The 19,623-nt window shown below is 36.1% G+C and overlaps 1 protein-coding gene across 12 annotated transcripts in view; it reads right to left on the reverse strand.

Annotated features, from left to right (window-relative positions):
• Nucleotides 1-19,623, reverse strand: part of FGFR2 (fibroblast growth factor receptor 2) — a 163,133-nt gene that overhangs the window by 68,879 nt on the left and 74,631 nt on the right. For 5 of the 12 annotated variants that reach the window (XM_039334289.1, XM_039334698.1, XM_039334372.1 and 2 more), the window contains exons 3-5: nucleotides 11,884-12,150; nucleotides 9,842-9,916; nucleotides 5,322-5,491 (exon numbers count right to left, since the gene is read on the reverse strand). In XM_039334289.1, coding sequence (XP_039190223.1) covers nucleotides 5,322-5,491; nucleotides 9,842-9,916; nucleotides 11,884-12,150 — 512 coding nt within the window. The remainder of the gene's footprint in view (nucleotides 1-5,321; nucleotides 5,492-9,841; nucleotides 9,917-11,883; nucleotides 12,151-19,623) is intronic. The other 7 variants (XM_039334856.1, XM_039334542.1, XM_039334785.1 and 4 more) reach the window with 2 other exon arrangements.

Genomic DNA, 19,623 nt, shown 5'->3' on the forward strand with positions numbered 1-19,623 from the left:
CTCCAAGATATCTCAGAGCTTAATAATTAGAATAAAGTCAGCCCAGCTTTCCTAGAAAAGTGCATGTTATGGCTGCACAAAAAAAGATTTGCAAAGTTGATTTCTAAAAAAAATCCTAGTTCTAATTTCAATCCTTGTTTTCAATTCCTTACGTAAACCTAAGCTTGAAAAAAATGGCATTAGGCAAAGTACAGATAATCCTCAACTTACAACAGTTCACTTAGCGACCATTCAAAGTTACAACAGCACTGAAATACATGACTTACGACTGTTTTTCACATTTATGACCATTGTAGCATCCCATGATCCTGTGATCAAAATTCAGTTCCTTGGCAACTGACTTATATTTATGAGGGTTTGCGGTGTCCCAAGCTCATGTAATCACCTTGTGCAATGGGGAAGCCAGATTCACTAACAAACATGTTACTAACTTAATAACTGCAGTGATCCCTTTAACAACGGTGGCAAGAAAGGTCATAGAATGGGGCAAAACTCACTTAACAAATGTCTCACTTAGTAACAGAAATTTTGGGTTCAACTGTGGTTATAAGTCAAGGACTATCTATAATGCTATATCATGTTAAGAACCTGGACATGGTACATTTATCTCCTATCTCCCTATTTAGATTAACATCAGACTCAGTTATATAGCATTGTCATGAGGATTGATTAAAGCAAGCAAAGATAAAATTTAAAGGTAAAATGAAGTTTTTATACTATTTTGAGCACAGTTGTGTGTGTATGAGTGTAATGATGAAACTTCAGAATAAGATTTTTTTTTTTACAGAGAGAAATGGTTGAATAAAAGGGTCTTGCAGGTATACTATAGATAGGATAAAGTGACAATAGACACCCCCTCCACCAGTAAATCCAACTGAATTTAAGGTGACTTAGTGACAATATATGGGATTATACTACTTGTCACATATATTGTATACACATTTTTATCACGTTTAATCTCTCTACCTTGGATTTTATGTTACTTTCTGCCCAGAAACAACATGAAAGAATATTAGAACCACAATCAAGCAGTGCAGTATAGATAAAAAGAATCTTCTTAAAAGGCTGACTTTCTACAAAGTATGTGGCTCTTAACAATTTTTTATCTACCTACTGAAAACTATCAGGTATTTATCCAAGCTAAAGTTTAGTGGGCAAAAGGGTTGTGGTAACATAACTTATCAAAACACAGCTGTGGAAACAAACACCCTTTTTAATAACACAGTAGAAACTGATAGACCGAATTTACTTTCTGGGAGGTGGGAAAGTAGAAAGAATAGTTCACTTTTAGTCCTGTACATTATCTTGCTAAATTCCACATAGATGGGGGGGGAGGCAGGCAGGGAGAGAAAGGAGCATAGAAATTCTCCAACAGACATGCAGTCTTGTGTGTAAGGGGATGGTGTGGACAGAACTGCACACATCAACTTGGAAGAGAAAGAAAACAGCAGTCCTTTGTAATATGACCTCGGCATGTATCTTGGAAAACCTAAGAGTTTCCAAATGTTTAAAAAAACAGGCAGAGTCACTGTCTGCAGAAAAATTAATACTTCCCGGTAGCAGTTATTTGTATTTTTCATCCTGAAATGGGAGAGTAATCAAACAAAAATAAGGCAATAAATAAATCCATCATTATGAGGCTACCATGTTTTAAAGAATGTTGCCTTCTAGAGGGACAGGCTGAACTAAACTAAACGAGGGAATTATAAGAAAGTTTTCTTATAGCTTCTTTGCAAAACAAAAAGCGGGATATGTAGGAGAAGAATAAGGGGGGAATGAAACAGCAAACACATGAGTAACTAGAATTGTAATATCAGTAACTTCAGATATACTGTATCTTTTTATAGGTATTATAAATACATGGTTTATATGGTTTATAAATATATTTTCTAGAAATATCACATACCTATAAAAATATATGGAGGTACTCACTACTTTTTTCTTTCCAAATTTTGCTGTTTTGTTGACAATGCCCCAGACAAATATTTCTTCATTCTTTGCACGCTTATACATATGGAAATGTATATGTATGTGTGTGTGTGTGTGTGTGTGTGTGTGTGTGTGTGTATATATATATATATAGGATTTCGTCGAAACGTCGCCAAGACACTTCCAATCAGGTTCAACTTGTTTCTCAACTCCAGCCCCAATTTCAGCCCCTACAACCCTAAATTAGGGTTTATAACCCTAAATTAGACTCCTTCTAAGATACAGTATGCCTCACCCCCACTCCTTCCAATAACAGTTCATTGTCCAAGACTCCATCAAGCCTCTTACAGCAACCAGACATTTCTTCTAATATCAGGAGAAAAAAAGAGGCTTCAGATGACTCCAAATCAGTTCCAGGCTCTGTTCACAATTCCAACTCCCATTCTTCAGCAGAAGCAGCCAATGGACTAATTTCAGCAAGTACCACATGAAATTGTCCTGCAAACACGCCAGCCAAGCCACAGGTCAGTACTCCTGAGTATTGGTTAGTTACCAAGGAGAGCAGGTCACAGGGACAACCATTGTCTTTATAAGAATAAAAACCATGGTATAGGTCAGGGGTAGGCAACCTTGGCTCTTTTATGACTCGTGGACTTCAACTCCCAGAATTCCTGAGCCAGCTGGCTCAGGAATTCTGGGAGTTGAAATCCACGAGTCATAAAAGAGCCAAGGTTGCCTACCCGGTATAGGTGTTCATGATTCTGCTTTCATCATTTGAGTATTGTGCTATCCCAGTGCAAGTTCCAACCATTTCATATGTATGTGTAGTATCACAATGCACATACAAGAGGCTTGAAATGATACATATCTTGAAATGATACAAAGCTGTTTTCATCCTTTGCCTCCCTCTTGACCCCAGGCACATCCTGTGTAACTAAAACTAAAAAGGATTTCTAGGGCACATTCTTTGCTTCTTCTTTTTTTCTTTATGCAGGCAACATGAAAGTAATGGAAGAAAAGCAATTTGACTAAATACTTTTTTTTAATCCTGACCTCAGTTTAACCCTGCATTTTCTTGACAGTCTAGCTAATTCTTCTAATCAGTAACTCAGAAATTAAAGAGAGATGACTAATCTGATGCTATGAAAATTTCAAGTAAGGATCTTAAGTAATTGTGATTACTTTCCCTCAAAACTTTGTTTCCCACATCTATTTCACAGGCCATAAAATTCATAAAATAGTTTTCCTGCTCTGTTATTCTGTGATTTTGTCACCAAGCTCCATGTTTTTTTGCTCTACTCTATCTCTCCAAATTGGAATATTCCTGGGTGCCATAGCTCAAAAGTACAAACTGCTAAGTGCACTTTATTGAATGTTACTGCCAAGTTCTAATTTATTTCCTTTTTTTATTTAATTGCTAAACTCTTAAAACCAGAAAGTCACTAGTTACAATAGATTTGGATTTTTGATCATTTGGCTTTACAAAATCTATAAACAGAAAACAAGTAAAACACTCCAGGTGAAAGCACACAACATCTACTTCATAAATGTAACTACAAATGAGATCATTATCAGCCAAGAGGGACTTGAAATGTGAGATCTGAATTCAGTTGGAAGCATAGCAAAAAGAAGTACATTGGATGAATTCAGCCATATATTGAATCAAAATTATGGTCCATCTAGTTGTCTGCACTGACTGCCAACAACTCTTATATTTTAAAATTGATCATTCCTATTCCTGCTACCAGGATTCATATTAGCATGAACATTCACATTTATTAAATTTATATACTGCTCAACTTCCAAAGACTAGGTGGTTTACAGAATCAGAAATCAATACACACACAGACACACCAAACCCACATACACAAACTGGCACAAGACAGAACAGAATCCCTGTGAATAACACAAGGGAAACAATATACTGGCCAACACATTCCCTGGCTTATGCCAGGCACTCTACCCTATTTGCAGATAACATTCTACAAAGTAAATTACCTACTCCATGCACAATGTGAATTTCCAATAAATTTATCTGAGCCTCCCAGACAATCATTAAAAATAAAATGGTTGGTGGTTGCAACCAGTGCATTGTTTGGCTTCTCATATGATTGGCCAGAAGTACTTTAACAACCATTTTGTAATGCCCCAAAAGAATGGGGATGCCATTTAGTAGGGCATAACAGGGCCTTTCTACATACAAAGTTATATATGTGATCATTGGATACTGCCCTTCTTTCAAGGGTAGATAAATACCAATGGATGTACCACAGATTATTTCTGTTGGGACACACAGAGAAACCCTATCAACAGGTGTGCAGAACATAAAATAATATTTGATCAGGTTACATAGTATGGAATCTGAGTTTCCAACATACTGCAATATTTTATGCATGAACACTTCACCTTATCCATGGCAAGATTTTCACAAACATCCAAAGTTGCCATGGCTTCATCAGACAGGCTTAAAATTTTAGAACATGATCAGTCAGGATTTACATATGATGAGCCAGTTCAGTGGTGAATTAGGCAAATCACACAATGCCAACCCAAGAGGAAACAATGAAAATTTTCTGATCATCGTAGTCTCACAGATCTCATACACACACACACACACACACACACACACACACACACACACATGTAGGTCTTTGGTTATTCGGGATCTCCTCTCAGTACTTGACTCTTAACCCTGACGATGTCAAGTGCATTTTGACGAAAACTAGATTGATTAAAATTTTAATGGTTGAGAGATAGATATATATATATATATATATATATATATATATATATAATATATATATATATATATATATATTATATATATATATATATATATGTAGGTCTTTGGTTGTTCGGGTTTTCTCCCGCGTAAAATTGGAAGTGTCTGGCAACGTTTCGACGAAGTCCCATTCATCATCTTCAGGCTGGTGCTTTCAGCTTCGTGCTTTGATTGCTCCTCGAAGCACGAAGCTGAAAGCACCAGCCTGAAGATGACGAATGAGACTTCGTCGAAACGTTGCCAAGACACTTCCAATTTTACGCGGGAGAAAACCCGAACCAAAGACCTACATACAAATACCCGCGAAAACGTCAGAAAATATATATATATGTGTGTGTGTGTGTGTGTGTGTGTGTGTGTGTGTGTGTATGTATATGTCTTTGGTTATTCGGGTTTTCTCCCGCGTAAAATTGGAAGTGTCTTGGCGACGTTTCGACGAAGTGCCATTCGTCGAAACGTCGGCAAGACACTTCCAATTTTACGCGGGAGAAAACCTGAATAACCAAAGACCTACATACAAACACACGCGAAAACCTCAGAAAACAAATATATATGTATGTATGTATATATAAAGTGTCTTGAAAAGTACTGTCATAAACAAACCTCTTACCTTATATCCACCAATTCGGTGCTCTTGTTTAAATTCTTTCCCATTTTTTAACCATCTCATGGTTGGTAGGGGGTTTCCTGCAGCTGGACAACGGAATTTGACTGTGTTAGCTGCTGGAACAGCATGTAAGCGCTTCTCCATTTTATCAGTGTGTGTCCATATAGGTCCTTCTATTTTAAAAAAAAAATGAAGAGAGAAAGGAGAAAAAAATACTCAATTTCTATAAACTTAATTCTATAAATTCTGGATTGAGTTTACAACACTTCTTTTGAAACATTGACCTTGATTATATTGAATCTATCATCTTCTGAATAAGCACATTGTGGACTATTCTGGCAAAACTGTTATTTAATCAACTAATTTTGATCTCCAAAGTTCTATATGACTTGATACCCAGGTGCTTATGGAACTGTTTATTTTAAACAGATCGTATTCATATACTGGACTCATCCTGAATGAGCATAGTGTGGTTTTATTGTTTCCAAGGGATTCAGGAGAGGGCAACAGAGAAGTGTTGTTCTATTATTACATACACCCTCCTTTGGAATACCTTTCTACTGGAGATCTGCTTGGCACCATTATGCCTAAATTTTAGGAAGACCATGAAAACAAAATTATTTAAAAAGGTATTTGAGAATATTCACTGAATTTACTTATATTTATTTACATTAGCATGTATATTTATATTAGTTACATGATTATTGTTGTTTGATATAGGACTTATATAATTGTAATAATTATATACAGTATCACACATGCACACACTATGCTTCTTCAGATAATGCAATTTTTAAAAGTGCCATAAATATGAATAAAGTCCTTTATTTATTTTTTTTAATAATCTGAGCCTTTTTTTCAGCCCAGCTCGAGGCAACCCAACCCAACCCTCTCCTGGTTAGGTGTAACATCACAGTGTACAGTGATGGGCTTTCCACTTCCTACACAATATGGTCAGAACTAATTCTGAGCCACAGTTTGTGGACTGGAGAGAAGAAACAAACATATCCTATTATAATGCTTCTTAAAACACCACAATTTAATCCTAGGAAAAATAATGATTACTGTAGTAATTAATTACTAATGTTTACTCTAGGGTAGTCCCCAAACTAAAGTATGCTCTCTTAGTAGCTTCTTTGATGTCACTTTGGTTCCTGGTAAAGCTTCTGTAAAATCCCATGTTGTTTTTCATTTCTTTGTTTCGATCTTTGTATCTTTATATTTCTATTTCTGATTCTTTATATGTAGGTCTAAATTGCAATATGTTAAAAAAATAGTTTTATGTTGCCTTTTTTCAGTAATTCAAGGTGGAATGTTATTTGATATGTCAAAAACCATTCTGAGAATATTGCTGAGAGTTTGAACAATCTAGGTATGATGAAAGAAAGAGAGAGGAAGGAAATAACTTGTTTTCCATTTTATACAGGATTTCCGTCAACATAATTTCAGGAATGAACCTTAATGAGCTTCATTTAGTATTCCTGTTTTTTAAAAATAAATTCAATTAACTCATATAAATACTACGGTGTACCCAAAGGCTACATTCATGCCTGGTAAAAATGACTTTTGGCCTGTATTTCCCTTTATTATGATTTTTGGGGAGAGAATGCATATACAAATGTAATTAATACAGGGAAAGTTAACATGCCATGCATGTTGGAAGGTCTTGTCCCAGATTTAGGGAAGCTGAGTATTTATCCACCTACGTAGCAATTTTCCCTTGTGCTTACTTATATTCAGTGCCAATATCACTAGGAGAAATTAGGAACATTATTTGAATGAGTGGATAAAAGACTCTCTCTCCCACCTGTCCCCCCCCCTTGTGTATGTAAAGCAATTATAAGCTTTTCAAAGGACTTACATTATTCCAAGTAATAAAGGCCTAGATACCTAATGAATCGCATCATGCCTTATCTTACTACTTATTTTTCAAATCAGAAACAGAAGCTTTTCTCTGTATCTTAAGGTGGAAATATGTTTGGGAAAGCCTCTCAACATCCCCCTTCACTACTGTAACTTTTCCATTCATCAAATTTTCATTAGTTTATCAGAACATAAAATTCAAAGGAAAATTAAAATAAATTAGAACATAGGAAAATAAAAAGAGAAGGAGAGAAAGTGTAAAACGAAAAGAAAAAAAGAGAGAAAAGCATTGATTCTGACTCATTTTTGGTGTAGCAGAATAAAATAACATTACAATCTCAACTTTTTATTTTACTTAGTAATATGCACCAGCATTTATTACAACAACAAACCTATCTAACCTTAACACCCTAAGGTAGTATTATAACTTTGGGCAAAGTTATATTATTAAATATCAAGATACCAATGGTGCACTGCAAAGGCATACAGTCTCGGAATTAGAGTTTCGACAGGAATACCATAAATATATGAGGGAGGGAGATATAAAGAATCTGCCCGTTGACGAAATTTCCATTTGCTATTTATAAAACACTATACTGCTTGGATCTACATGTATACTAAGCCAATGCATTACAACAGTTTGGCTTCTTGGGAAGAACTCCATGCAAATGGCAGTCAACATCAGCTAAAGCAAAGGCTAAACTGGCAGCTGTAATTTCACATTGTTGTCCAAATAATAATTTAGCTCAATCATAATTACTACCAATTTTCATTGTTTTTTCTGGGCTGTTATTACTATATTCTCAGTCTTTTCCTGCAGATAAGAGAAATCTGATTAACTATGTATTAATGTAATGGGTATAGTTAATTCTATTAACACATTTAGCTATTGAAAAATTAAAACTAAAATGTGTTTAACAGCAGGGCCATTTAATTATTTCATAGTAGATGCTTCCTGAAACGAATCAATTTACATGGAATTTCTTAAGACGAGAGGGGCTTCTGTCAATCCCACTTCATTTCCTTTATTAGCATAAAAGAACAAAACAACTAACCCTTTCCAGCCATCAGTTAGGGCTGCTTTTGAATTCCACTAACACACTCTGGAATCTTCCCTTCTACTTTCAGCCACAAAGCAAAATAAAAAACACAGCTGGGGAAGCGTTCAGCTACAAACTCTTTTAACAAGCTGACCAATCAAAGAAAATGTCTAAAAGAATTAAGCACTCTAAACATTGTGTGTGATTGCTTTTGTTTCAGGGTGGAGCCTTTAGAACTAATTAGTTAGAAAAATCAGTGAGGATTTGATCGTGCTGTTCTGTGTTTTTCCATACTTAAAGTAAAAAGCCGCAACCTTAAGAAAATATTTCATTATTTTAAAAGGCATATAAAAGAAAGAAACCTTAAAATAGATCTTACAAACTAAATTGCAATATTGCTGCAAAGGAATTTAGGTAACCAAAATAAATCAGTTAAGTCTGTAACACACAGAAAACAAACAACCTCATTTATCCAGCAACAATCTTACTAAATATCTCTCCATAATGAATACCTATTTTGGCCCTGAAACTAGCATGTTTCACAAAACAGTTTAAACAAATAACATTGTTAGGGGAAAAGTCCAAAATCTGGATAAAGGAGCTCATATGGTTGCTAGGTTCACACTGATCTTCAAATGGTCACAATTCATTAATTGCTATGAGATACTGTACAATGTTAGCAATCTACATTTAACCAACAGCAGGTATGGTATACTTGTCTCCCAAGTTATACAGTAGTTAGCCTTCAAACACATTGGCATCATGGTTTCTAGACTCTTTCATAACTGTAATAAATCTTGAGTATTTGTTTAGTGTAGGTAGTTACGTGAATTGAGTAGTATTAGGTAACCTTGGAAAAATGACTATCACTAAAACTGATTTCTCCTAGCCACAATAAGGTCATGAATTTTCAAGGTTAAAAGTTGAAGTTATTGGCATGCAGTGCAAATTTCCACTATTACAATAATTGTAATAGTATCATTGTATCGTAACATCATTACCATCAACCACAATTACCCTCGACCTGGTCCCTACTAGTTGTGATTAAATTATTAACAATACTGATGAGATTTATTGCATCTTACATAAAATGCTGGTCAAAGCATATACAGCATAAAATGTAATAATACATTCATGTTTGAGATGGATTCGAAGAAACAGCAGATGAACCTACTAACGGCACTGAATAACAAGTTGTAAAAATCATATGCAGGTTGACGTCAACCCACCTATTCTTCTCTTGTAGATAGAAATAGTTCATATATGCAAACCCACAGAGAGACTGACAGTCTGTACGCATGGTTACCTATGACATTGACATTCCCTGTAACAAATATTTTCAAAACTGATATTTGAAAATAATATTGGTACATATTAAAATAAATGAACAGGAAAAATATACTAACTTATATCCATGCCACAAATACTAGAAATATTTTAAAATAAGAGGGATAAACTATTGCTAATTAAAACTCATGCACTTTACAGCCAAAGAATAAACCACTATAAAATAAAACCTCATCTTCACAAAATTCAAGTTGGGGGCTTTGGATACAAGAATGAAAAAGGTAGCAAAAACAATGTATCTTCCAAACAGCTTTAACTATTGAATTTACTTACTGACTGGGTTGCTGTCATTCACAAAATCCTCAGAAGCATCATTGTCATCTTCATCATCTCCAGATGAAAGAACATCTGAAGTTTAAAAATTATTTTAAAAATCATTCACCTGCTAGATCTTGTAAGCAAACATGTATTTTTCTGCAGTCTGGATATTAAGAACAATACATAGGTGAGAGATGTTTCTGAAAATAGCAATAGTAATAACACTTGGACTTATACATCACTTCATAGTGCTTTACAGCTCTCTCTAAGTGGTTTACAGAGTCAGCCTATTGCCCCCTGGGTCCTCATTTTACCAACTTCAGAAGGATGGAAGGCTGAATCAATCTTGAGCAAGTCTTACTTCTTCATCATCATCATCCTTGGGTAGGATTCGATAAGTAAGTCAAAATGTCAAATCCAGTCTAAACATCTGGCTGACTGAGCGAGCAACCATAATACACTTTGTAAGTCAGTGAAGCTAAGTTTGTGCTTCAGAACATCCACAAGTATGCACTATTGTCCTCTCCATGTACAGACTGCATGCACATAGATCGTGAATCAAAATCTTAAATAAAATATTATATTGCTCATTCTTTTTTATAACAAACAAAATAAAATGCATTTGTGACTTAAGAAACACATATATTTGTCTGAAGGAGTAGATAATATCTCTTCCATGTATTGAATATAAAATAATGTAAAATAGCTTTATTATTACTGAAAACGCAAAAACATAAATTCAAATAGTTTGTGTTATTACTATAATACACATACGCCCACTCTATTTATTAATGGAACATTAAATTATTTAAACATCCAACTTTCTTCTGATGTGATCTTATGATCCTCTCTGGGTGAGCCCCACTGAATATAATTCTAGGCAGAGTTATATTGGGTAGCTCTATTAATCATTGTTTTTAGTTTCTGATTTATATTCCAGTTCTATAGAAACACTTTTTTGGGGGAAAGTGACTCAGAATGCATAACAATGCATCTAAAATGCTTCCTTGTGAATCATTGAGGCACCTGTGTCATTATTTTAGGCTTCAAAATACACTCCTGGATATTTCTGCATGCAAACAGAAAAAGATAGGTGTGCACACACATGTGGAGACAGCAGAAATAGTATGCCTCTAGAATGAGTCACAGTTGCTCTAAAAGGTGAAGCTGTATATACACTAACACACATTTTAAGTACCTCTTTTTGAAGGATTTCATTGTTTTAATTTATACAGGCAAGCTGCTAAGTAATCAGCACATACATACAAGCTGTTTACTTAGGTAGTCCTTCAGTTATGACCCTAATGAACCTAGCAATTGAAATTGTAAGTCATGACAGCTCTAAAGTCAATTTTAAATAGTCAGTAAGTAACTGTCATAAGTTGAGGACCAGTGCTTTTTTTCTAAAAAAAAAAAAAAGGTGCCGGAACTCAGACATGTCATACAACCCGCCTTGCCTGCCCTACAAGGTTCCATCCAAAAAAGGTGCCAGAACTCCGTTCTGAGCATTCTAAGAGAAAAAAAAAGCCCTGTTGAGGACTATCTGTATTTCCCAGAGTAATCAGTAATTTCATACTTTATGTGTGGGTAGCAACTCAGATGTCAATGAAACATTCTTCAATTTACTCCAATACTAAAGAAATTTCTTAAATACACCATGCTGCCAACTGATGCTAAGCCAGGTTGGTTTGAGAAGTTAAAAATTACATAAGCCAGCTAAAAAAATAAAATCCAGCAGATAAAAAAATTAAAATGTTGACAGGGAAGAGGATTTTTTTTTTTCTGGGTACAAAAGAAAATCATTGGCATCAGATGAATATCTTGCGGGAGGACAGTTGAAAATCCCCTTTTGTGTTACAACCTATTTGATTTTCACATGGAAAGTATACAAAAAAGGACATCAAGCAAATTACTGAAAAAGCTAGGTCAAATGGGTAATGAAGGAATGACTAGAATGTTACGTGGCATTCTAGTTAAGAGTAAAGCTGTACCTCCATACCTAATTAATTTAGACTAGCTGTTCGGATATATTAGAAAATGTCTCTCAACAAGCTTACCTGTGACATTTATAATGAAGTAGAAAGTTTCACTGTCTGCAATCCTAAAAGTGCAAGCATAAAGGCCAGAATCTCTGGGTGTCGTATCTTTAATCCACAGAGTTTCCCCAGTAATGACTGTTCGATTATTGGACACCAAACGTTTTCCATCTTTAGTCCAAGTGATTGTGGTGGCATCTTTCACTTGACAGCGCAATGTCAACGTTTCTCCCGGAAGTACAGAACGTACGTCAGGCTGAGAGATTTGATATTTGGTGGGTGGCTCTGCTAAAGTGGAATATAGGAGGAAAGGAAAGCAACAGAAGTGGGGGGAAAAATGTCCAACAATTGTCAATGAAGGAACTTGATCCAGCAAAGTATGTGCAGATTTTAAAACAATCATCATCATCATTTCAGCCAGCTGCCATTTTAATAATATTGAGCAAAGCTAGAAACACTGATAAAATGTGCTTTATCGTTGATAGGATGGCATGTTGCTCTTCTTATCAGCTAAGAGGTCTGGGATAAAATTAGATTCAAAAGTGAAGTGGATATACTCCTCAGTGTTGCATAGGGCAATTAAAAGGACAGAGTAGAAGGCTGTGATGAGAAAAGGAAGCTTCTTCCTCACTTAAGAATCTTAGTAAAAGAACATTAAAAATGTAAGATTTTGCCATTCAGTTAAAGGCAAAATGTGGGCACGTTCAGCATCAAGTAGAACCAACAGCTTTCTTGGTTCTATGTCTAACTGATTATAAGATATATTTCTATAGATATCTTTACTGTTGGTTACAAAATCTGTAGTATGACAAAGCAATCTGAAAAATCTCTTTTGAAGCAGTTCTGAGTAACATACAAGCCTAAAGTCAAGAGCATAAGTTGTCTCTCTTACACTGTAGTCTGCATGACCTATGGATTTCGTTTGTGTCTGCAGGGGGTAGAAGGGTAGGGTGGCGGTGTGACCAGCAATGCTATACATATTGTGACATCATCACAGAAATGATACAAATATGTAAAGTGCACAAACATTATTTGGATCGTTTACATAAGGACATCATGAAACATGCACATAACGGCACTATGGCTCCTACCTTATGCTCTGAGCCATATTATTGCTGTTCTTCGGCATGCATGATTTTGCTTGTTTTAGGAACATTAATGCTTTTTTTGAATTTTGAGAATAGGCAGCAGCCAAGTGATGGTTAAATCATTCATAAGGCAACATTTATTTATTAATTCTATTTATTTATTTTGTGCCATTATCTAATGCTCACATCTAGCCTACAGAGCAGCATATTCAGTTGGCCAAAAACACAATGTGGGAAAGCAGGAATAAGTCTGGCTCACTAACTTCATCATGAATTGAAAACAAATGTCACAACAGGGAACCTTCTCTGTTCGAGGTGCATGAAATCAGTTCTCTAAAATCACTGGATGCCTCCCTAACTTGTGATTAGGACTGAGATAGGCAGAACCAATTCATTCGTCTTTATTCTCCTTCATGGTATAACTGATCTGAATGGCTGAGCACACCAGTCATCGCTTTCCACCAATCACTAATAAAACACAACGTAAACTGTCTGCAGGTGTAAAGACAATTGGAAGAACATAATAAATGACCAAGCCCATAAAAATAGTGGCTAACCTTGACCCACAAATTCCATAAATTAGCACTGTGAAAACAGTGATTATTTTTCTATGGCAAAAATTACTTCTTTACTTCTAAAGTAATGCAATTCTTTTACTTCCAGATCATAAGATGGTGGCTGATATTACTAAATACTTCAGATCTTAAGCTAAATAATCTTGCTATACAAAGAGCAACAATTCCTACATGTGGTTTTAAAAAATGAGTCTCAATATTCAACAGCTCAATTATTTTTTGACTAAAAGGTCCTCAATGAAATGAAAAGGAGGACACAAATAAATTGAAGAAAAAAATATCGTAAATAAAAGAAACATTTTATTCATTGCAACAATAATACAGAATACATTATAATATGATAAATGCATAATAAAAACATTTGTAACAATAATATTTTATATTGTAATTATGCTTACATGCCGTCGCCCCGCCAGCACTGCTGCCCCACCGTGTAGAGTGGGCCCTGCAGCTCCCAAAGCACCAGCTGCGTCGGCTTCAGCTGGGGGGGGCAGCCCACTATCGACACACCCTGCCTGTAGCCGCCCTGCCAGCACCACCACCCACCCTGTGCAACCCCATGTACAGCAGGCCCCATGGCTCCCACAGCAAGGGGAGCAGCCAGCCACCACTGCACCTCACACCCCGGCCCACATCAGCTCCGCCACCCCTACCTCTTGCACCTGCAGCCATTATTGCCCTAGCAGGGCCGAAGATCAAGAGAAAGTGACCGTGGCGTTGCTGCTCCAGTTTCCTCCAGGTATCTTCAGGACTAACTAGGAGATGGTGCAGTTGGGTAGCAGGGAAGGGTGCAAAGTTCCTACCAATTCGCCTTCGCTGCAGACAACTTACATGGGCAAAGTTTGCCGTCCGGGTGTTTTGGCGCGCTCAGCAGCAATTCCTATTGGCTTTCGAAAGCCAATAGTGGAAGTAGCACAGCTCATGCAAAAGTTGAAAAAAAACCATCAAAAAAAGGTGCTGGAACGCCGTTCTGAGCGTTCTATGAGAAAAAAAAGCCCTGCAGATTAGTGTTCAAATATCGAAAAGGAGGACATGTAGGAGGACAGTTTTCGAGGGAGAACAGAACTCACAAAAGGAGGACTGTCCTCCCTAAAGGAGAACAGTTGGTCACTTTAGCTTTAAGGACCTGGTTAGTAAACTGGACAGATCTACTTTAAAGAGATTACATTTGTGTATCAAAATGGAAGCAAGAAAGATGGAGATGACGCATGAGATAAGAGTATTTTGGCAGTCATGGTCAATGAACAACAAAATTTATAGCCATAGCAGGTGATCAATGACCATCCCCCATTATATGCAAAAATTGGGTGGTGTTTTGACTTTGCTGATCAGGAATGTATTTTCCAAAAGGAATTGCGCTCACTGAATACTTTTAAGAGATATCAAAAGTAAATGGGGAAATGCTAATGGATTTTTTTTTAAAAAAAAAAAAGAAAAGGTCTTAGAATTACACAAAGGCACAGCAGAATTTGCAAAAAAAAAAAAAAAAAAGTATAGTGCAAAATGTTTCCACTATACTATTCTATCCAGCCAGAATGTCTTCAAAGCTATTCCATTTCATTACCATCCAATCTTCACTGGGCTGTGTTCTCACCCACTCCTTTCTTTTGTTTTGAGTTTCAAAGTTGTTTTTAGTGTTATTTTAATTTTTTTTAAAAAAGAAAAAAAACAATTGACTTATGTTTCTTCAAAGCTTTCTGATTCCTTCTTCAAGTGCCTGAATGATGATATCATATTGGCTATATAAGCATCAACCCTTACACTTAAACATTAGAAATAGTAAGAATAATTGCTTTAGCATGAGAAGCATAAAATATTAAGGACAGTTGTGACATAACTGTTTGTTTTGCCAGATTCCAACCGAAAAGCAGCTAAAACTTGTCACTTTTTATAAGCCTTGCCTATAAAACTTCTCTCAGCACCATTTTTGACTGCGTGCCCAAATCAGAAAGAGTGGAGGTTAGTTAGTGCAGTGTTATCCTGCTCTTTTCTTTCAGACAAAAACCTTCAGGTTTAAATACTGATGAGATCCAGGCAACATGGAAACCATATTGCTCTGCAGATTTAACCCATCTCCCTCTGTGATGCTTTGGGCTAAACTAGTACATACTTTTTAATACTTACATGAGATTGAGCACAAAAGCAATGAACTCAGCTATGTAGTGCCTGGCTGCCTGCTCTTTCCAGGCATACATTACAGCAACAACTATATGGTCTTCCAGCCAAACCTGGCAGGGACCATTTCAATCCGTGTGACATGCATGATTTCCCAGAGACTCTTCTCATGATCTACATTTATTAAGCTTTGGACTTGATATTTTTCTTTTTCTTTTTTCCCCTTAAAGCAACAAAGTGTAGATCAGGAGTCTTCAAACTTGGCCCTTTTATGACTTGTGGACTTCAACTCCCAGAATTCCTCAGTCAGCATGCCTGAGGGCCAAGTTTGAAGACCCCCGGTATAGACTGACTTTCCAACCACCTGTGCCCTTAATTACTGGTTAAAATACAGCAAAGCAGCAGAAACAAACCTAGAATGAACCACCTATTCTCTACTATAGAGCTGTCATAGTTCCGACAGATGAAACTCTTCAAAAGAACTTCAAGGCATTGTTTACCTTAAAGAATCTTTATTTTGAGTAGCATAATATCGGCACTGCATAATCAAAGCCAAAAACTGAATTCCCCTCCCCGGAGCTCATAGTATCAAAGCACAATTCCTCCTTTTATTAACAGTCACAAATCACAGTCCCCAATTAGCTTGAAGCCCGGGCTTCCTCTCCAGTTCTCCAGCTCACCAATTCCTTATCAGCTCTGGTTACAATAACCTTGTTTCTCACACTAGGTTTAGTGTTGTTATGTCTAGCTGAACTCTCATTCACATCCCCCCTCCCAGCATCATCTAACTCTAAAAGTAAAAGGTAAAAGATGGCTACACTTCCATCTGTTGTGAATACAAAAACATCCGATGTTAGCAGCATTGACAAGAGCCACTTGTTATGCCCATTAGTAATACACTGACAGCAGTATAAAGAATACAACCAATAAGCTATATTCCAGATCTTGATATGCAGTACAGATAGTCCTTGACTTATAACAGTTCATTTAGTGACTATTCAAAGTTATAATAACACTGAAATTGATTTATGACCCTTTTTCACACTTACCATTGCAGCATCCCCATAGTCAGGTGATCAACATTCAGACACTTGGCAACTGATTCATACTTATGATAGATGCCATGAGCCAGGTCATGTGATCCCCTTCTGTAAACTTCTGACCAGCAAAATCAAGGGGGAAGCGAGTTTCACTTAACAACCATATTACTAAATGAACACTGTAGTGATTCACTAAACAAATGTGGGTAGAAAGATTGTAAAATGGAGCAAAACTCACTTAACAAATGTCTCACTTAGCAACAGAAATTTTGGGCTCAATTATGGTCGCAAGTCAAGGACTACCTGTAATAGTTTTTCTGATATTGTCCATACCAGATCTTGGTATGCAGCAATAGCTTCTTTCATCGCTTGATAACATACTGAAAGTAACCAGTTTCCCAAAGAGTCAGAGTCACACTGTATGCACTCCCACTTTCCACATTTCCCATTATCCAAGAGGATAAGCAAAAATTGGATATCACTTCCACTTTATCAGTCCCTTGGAAAATATAGGAAGGTCTCACATGCAGCAAAATCCCATCTTCTTACTGTATATGCCTGGGCATATTTCATCCCTCCTCTAGAAATAGAGCAATGGAATAGGGCTTTCTCCCTAGCACAATACAAAAAATTGTAAGCCTGCTTTCTGACCCAAAATCTTAGTTCTCTCTCAAGTACCGTTATTTATTTTCTTTTAAGCCATCATTCTTGATCCATTATATATTTGTCAAGCTTCCCATCACACCAGAGCTGAGTCTGGGTGGCCTACAACAGCCCATATTTAATGCATTCACAGCTTACGTAAATGCCCTTACAACTTGCATTGTATTTTTGGAGAGAAAAAATAAAAGAAGAACTCCTGTCTTCAGGCTTACAGTGGGAAAACTGCAAATTGCAAGAAAAACTAACCCAAGAATCCTTAGGTACTAGTTCATAGTAAACATTATGCTTGCTTGGTGCTATTATTGAGACATACATTAGTTTGGGATCTCTCTGAATCATTATAAGTTTAAAATGGGGAGCTGGTGTGGGTTAGATGGGTAACATGAATCTTTTCCACATCAGTGCCATTCTGGGGATGTCTAGCATTGTCATGGAAGTCAATTCATCACTAGCTCACCTTACAAAGTTGTGTAACTTATTTCTCATGCTTATCAATTCAAGCTGAGACACACTGTGCCAATTTCAAAACATTATTCAAGAATAAGTCTTGTTCTTCCAGCATCAGTGAGATTGTTCAGCCAATCTGCAGCCCACTTTGCATAAAATTAAAAAGAGATGCATCCATTAAACAAGAAAGTACCTAGTTATTATATGCAGGGAGAAAAACTGGTACTTATTTACCAGTACCTATTTACTTAATCTTCACTAACTTAGTCCCTGTGAGTTTGCATTGTAGTTGTTTTGTTATATTCCATGGATGGATGGATGGCAACAATACAAATATAAACAAAAATACTGTTTGATTTTGTGGAAATTTTGGAAATAGAGCAGCGGTACAAGAATCCTATCTTGAGTATAGGATTTTGTAAGATATGCAAACAACGTGTTCTTTTTTTCATTTCTAGACTTTCAGTAAGATAAACAGTTTGGGTCTATATTTTGTTCAACATCCAGTTTCAAGCTGTAATTCTATATGCTATCCTGGGCATAAGTACAGCTGAATTTAGAAGACAAACATGGGTCTGCAGCACAAAACTCAGTAGCTGTTCCTTTTCTTTAAAAAAAGAAAAAGAAAAACTGGCAAGAAATACATCCTTGCAATGCTAACATTTGAAAGATGTAGACACGACAGCACAATTCTTGGTCCATCGGAATTCTGGCTGCTGTTGCTTTACTGTTGGAATGATTATTAAAAATAAATAATCTGAGAACTTTTTTCTTCTAATATTATCACTGCATGGCTACTAAGACACAGAGAAAAAGAATATATTTGCTTTGAATCTTACTTTACGTATTATTAATTATTGTTCTAAAATAACACTTCAAAACTTATTATACATGTGTAGGACTTTCTGTACAATTAACTTGTCCAGCTCTGCTTATGATACTCTGTAAATCTATCATAAAGTTTGCAGCCAAGAGACTTTTATCCAGTTTTTTATGAAAGTAAATAAATTTAAGAGATTTAAAGTTTTAAACTTATCAACAAAATATACAACATATATTCTATGTATAGTCTATAGAATGTTAAAGATAAAAGACAAACAAGAAAATATAATAAATTCAAAAACATTATACAGAAGGACTAAGACAGGGGTAGGCAACGTTGGCTCTTTTGTGGACTTCAACTCCCAGAACTGCTGAGCCAGCCATTCTGAGGAGAAAAGGAGAGGTTTCCATACTGAGCCATGCTGGCTCAGGAATTCTGGGAGTTGAAGTCCACGAGTCATAAAAGAGCCAAGGCTGCCTACCCCTGGACTAAGAATTTGGCTACTTCATTCATTGTGATTCTGGTTACCTTATATCTAAAGCCCCAGCATCTGATAGGAGACCATCTAAATCTAGAAGTACAAATATAAGAAATAACAGCCAACTGTTTTGTTAATGATGATTATTTTTTAAAAAAGAATATATTTTTGGTATACTTATTCCAGGTATTCAAGGTTTCTGTATTCATTTATAGTAAAATATATATAAATTTGAACCAAGAAACAAACAAAGCTGGTTCAGGTTAAAATATGCCTTAAAAACCATGCTCTTCTGAACCAGAAAACAAAATTGGTGGACGTGTCATCCAACAAACATGCTATGCTACTTTGAATACTGATCTCTACCTTACAGATTTTGCTCCATAGTTCAGCTTACCAAGTCATACATCAGAGAGAGAGAAAAGCTACAGTCAAGACATAACAGCCTGTATTTTTATGGGACTGCACAGGTTGCCTGTGTGCTTTGCTATCTAATCTGGGCAAGAGTACAAATAAAATAGGCCCATATATA

Source organism: Crotalus tigris, unplaced genomic scaffold, assembly GCF_016545835.1.
Source record: "Crotalus tigris isolate CLP2741 ecotype Arizona unplaced genomic scaffold, ASM1654583v1 scf7180000017536.10889498, whole genome shotgun sequence".
NCBI lineage: Eukaryota > Metazoa > Chordata > Lepidosauria > Squamata > Viperidae > Crotalus > Crotalus tigris.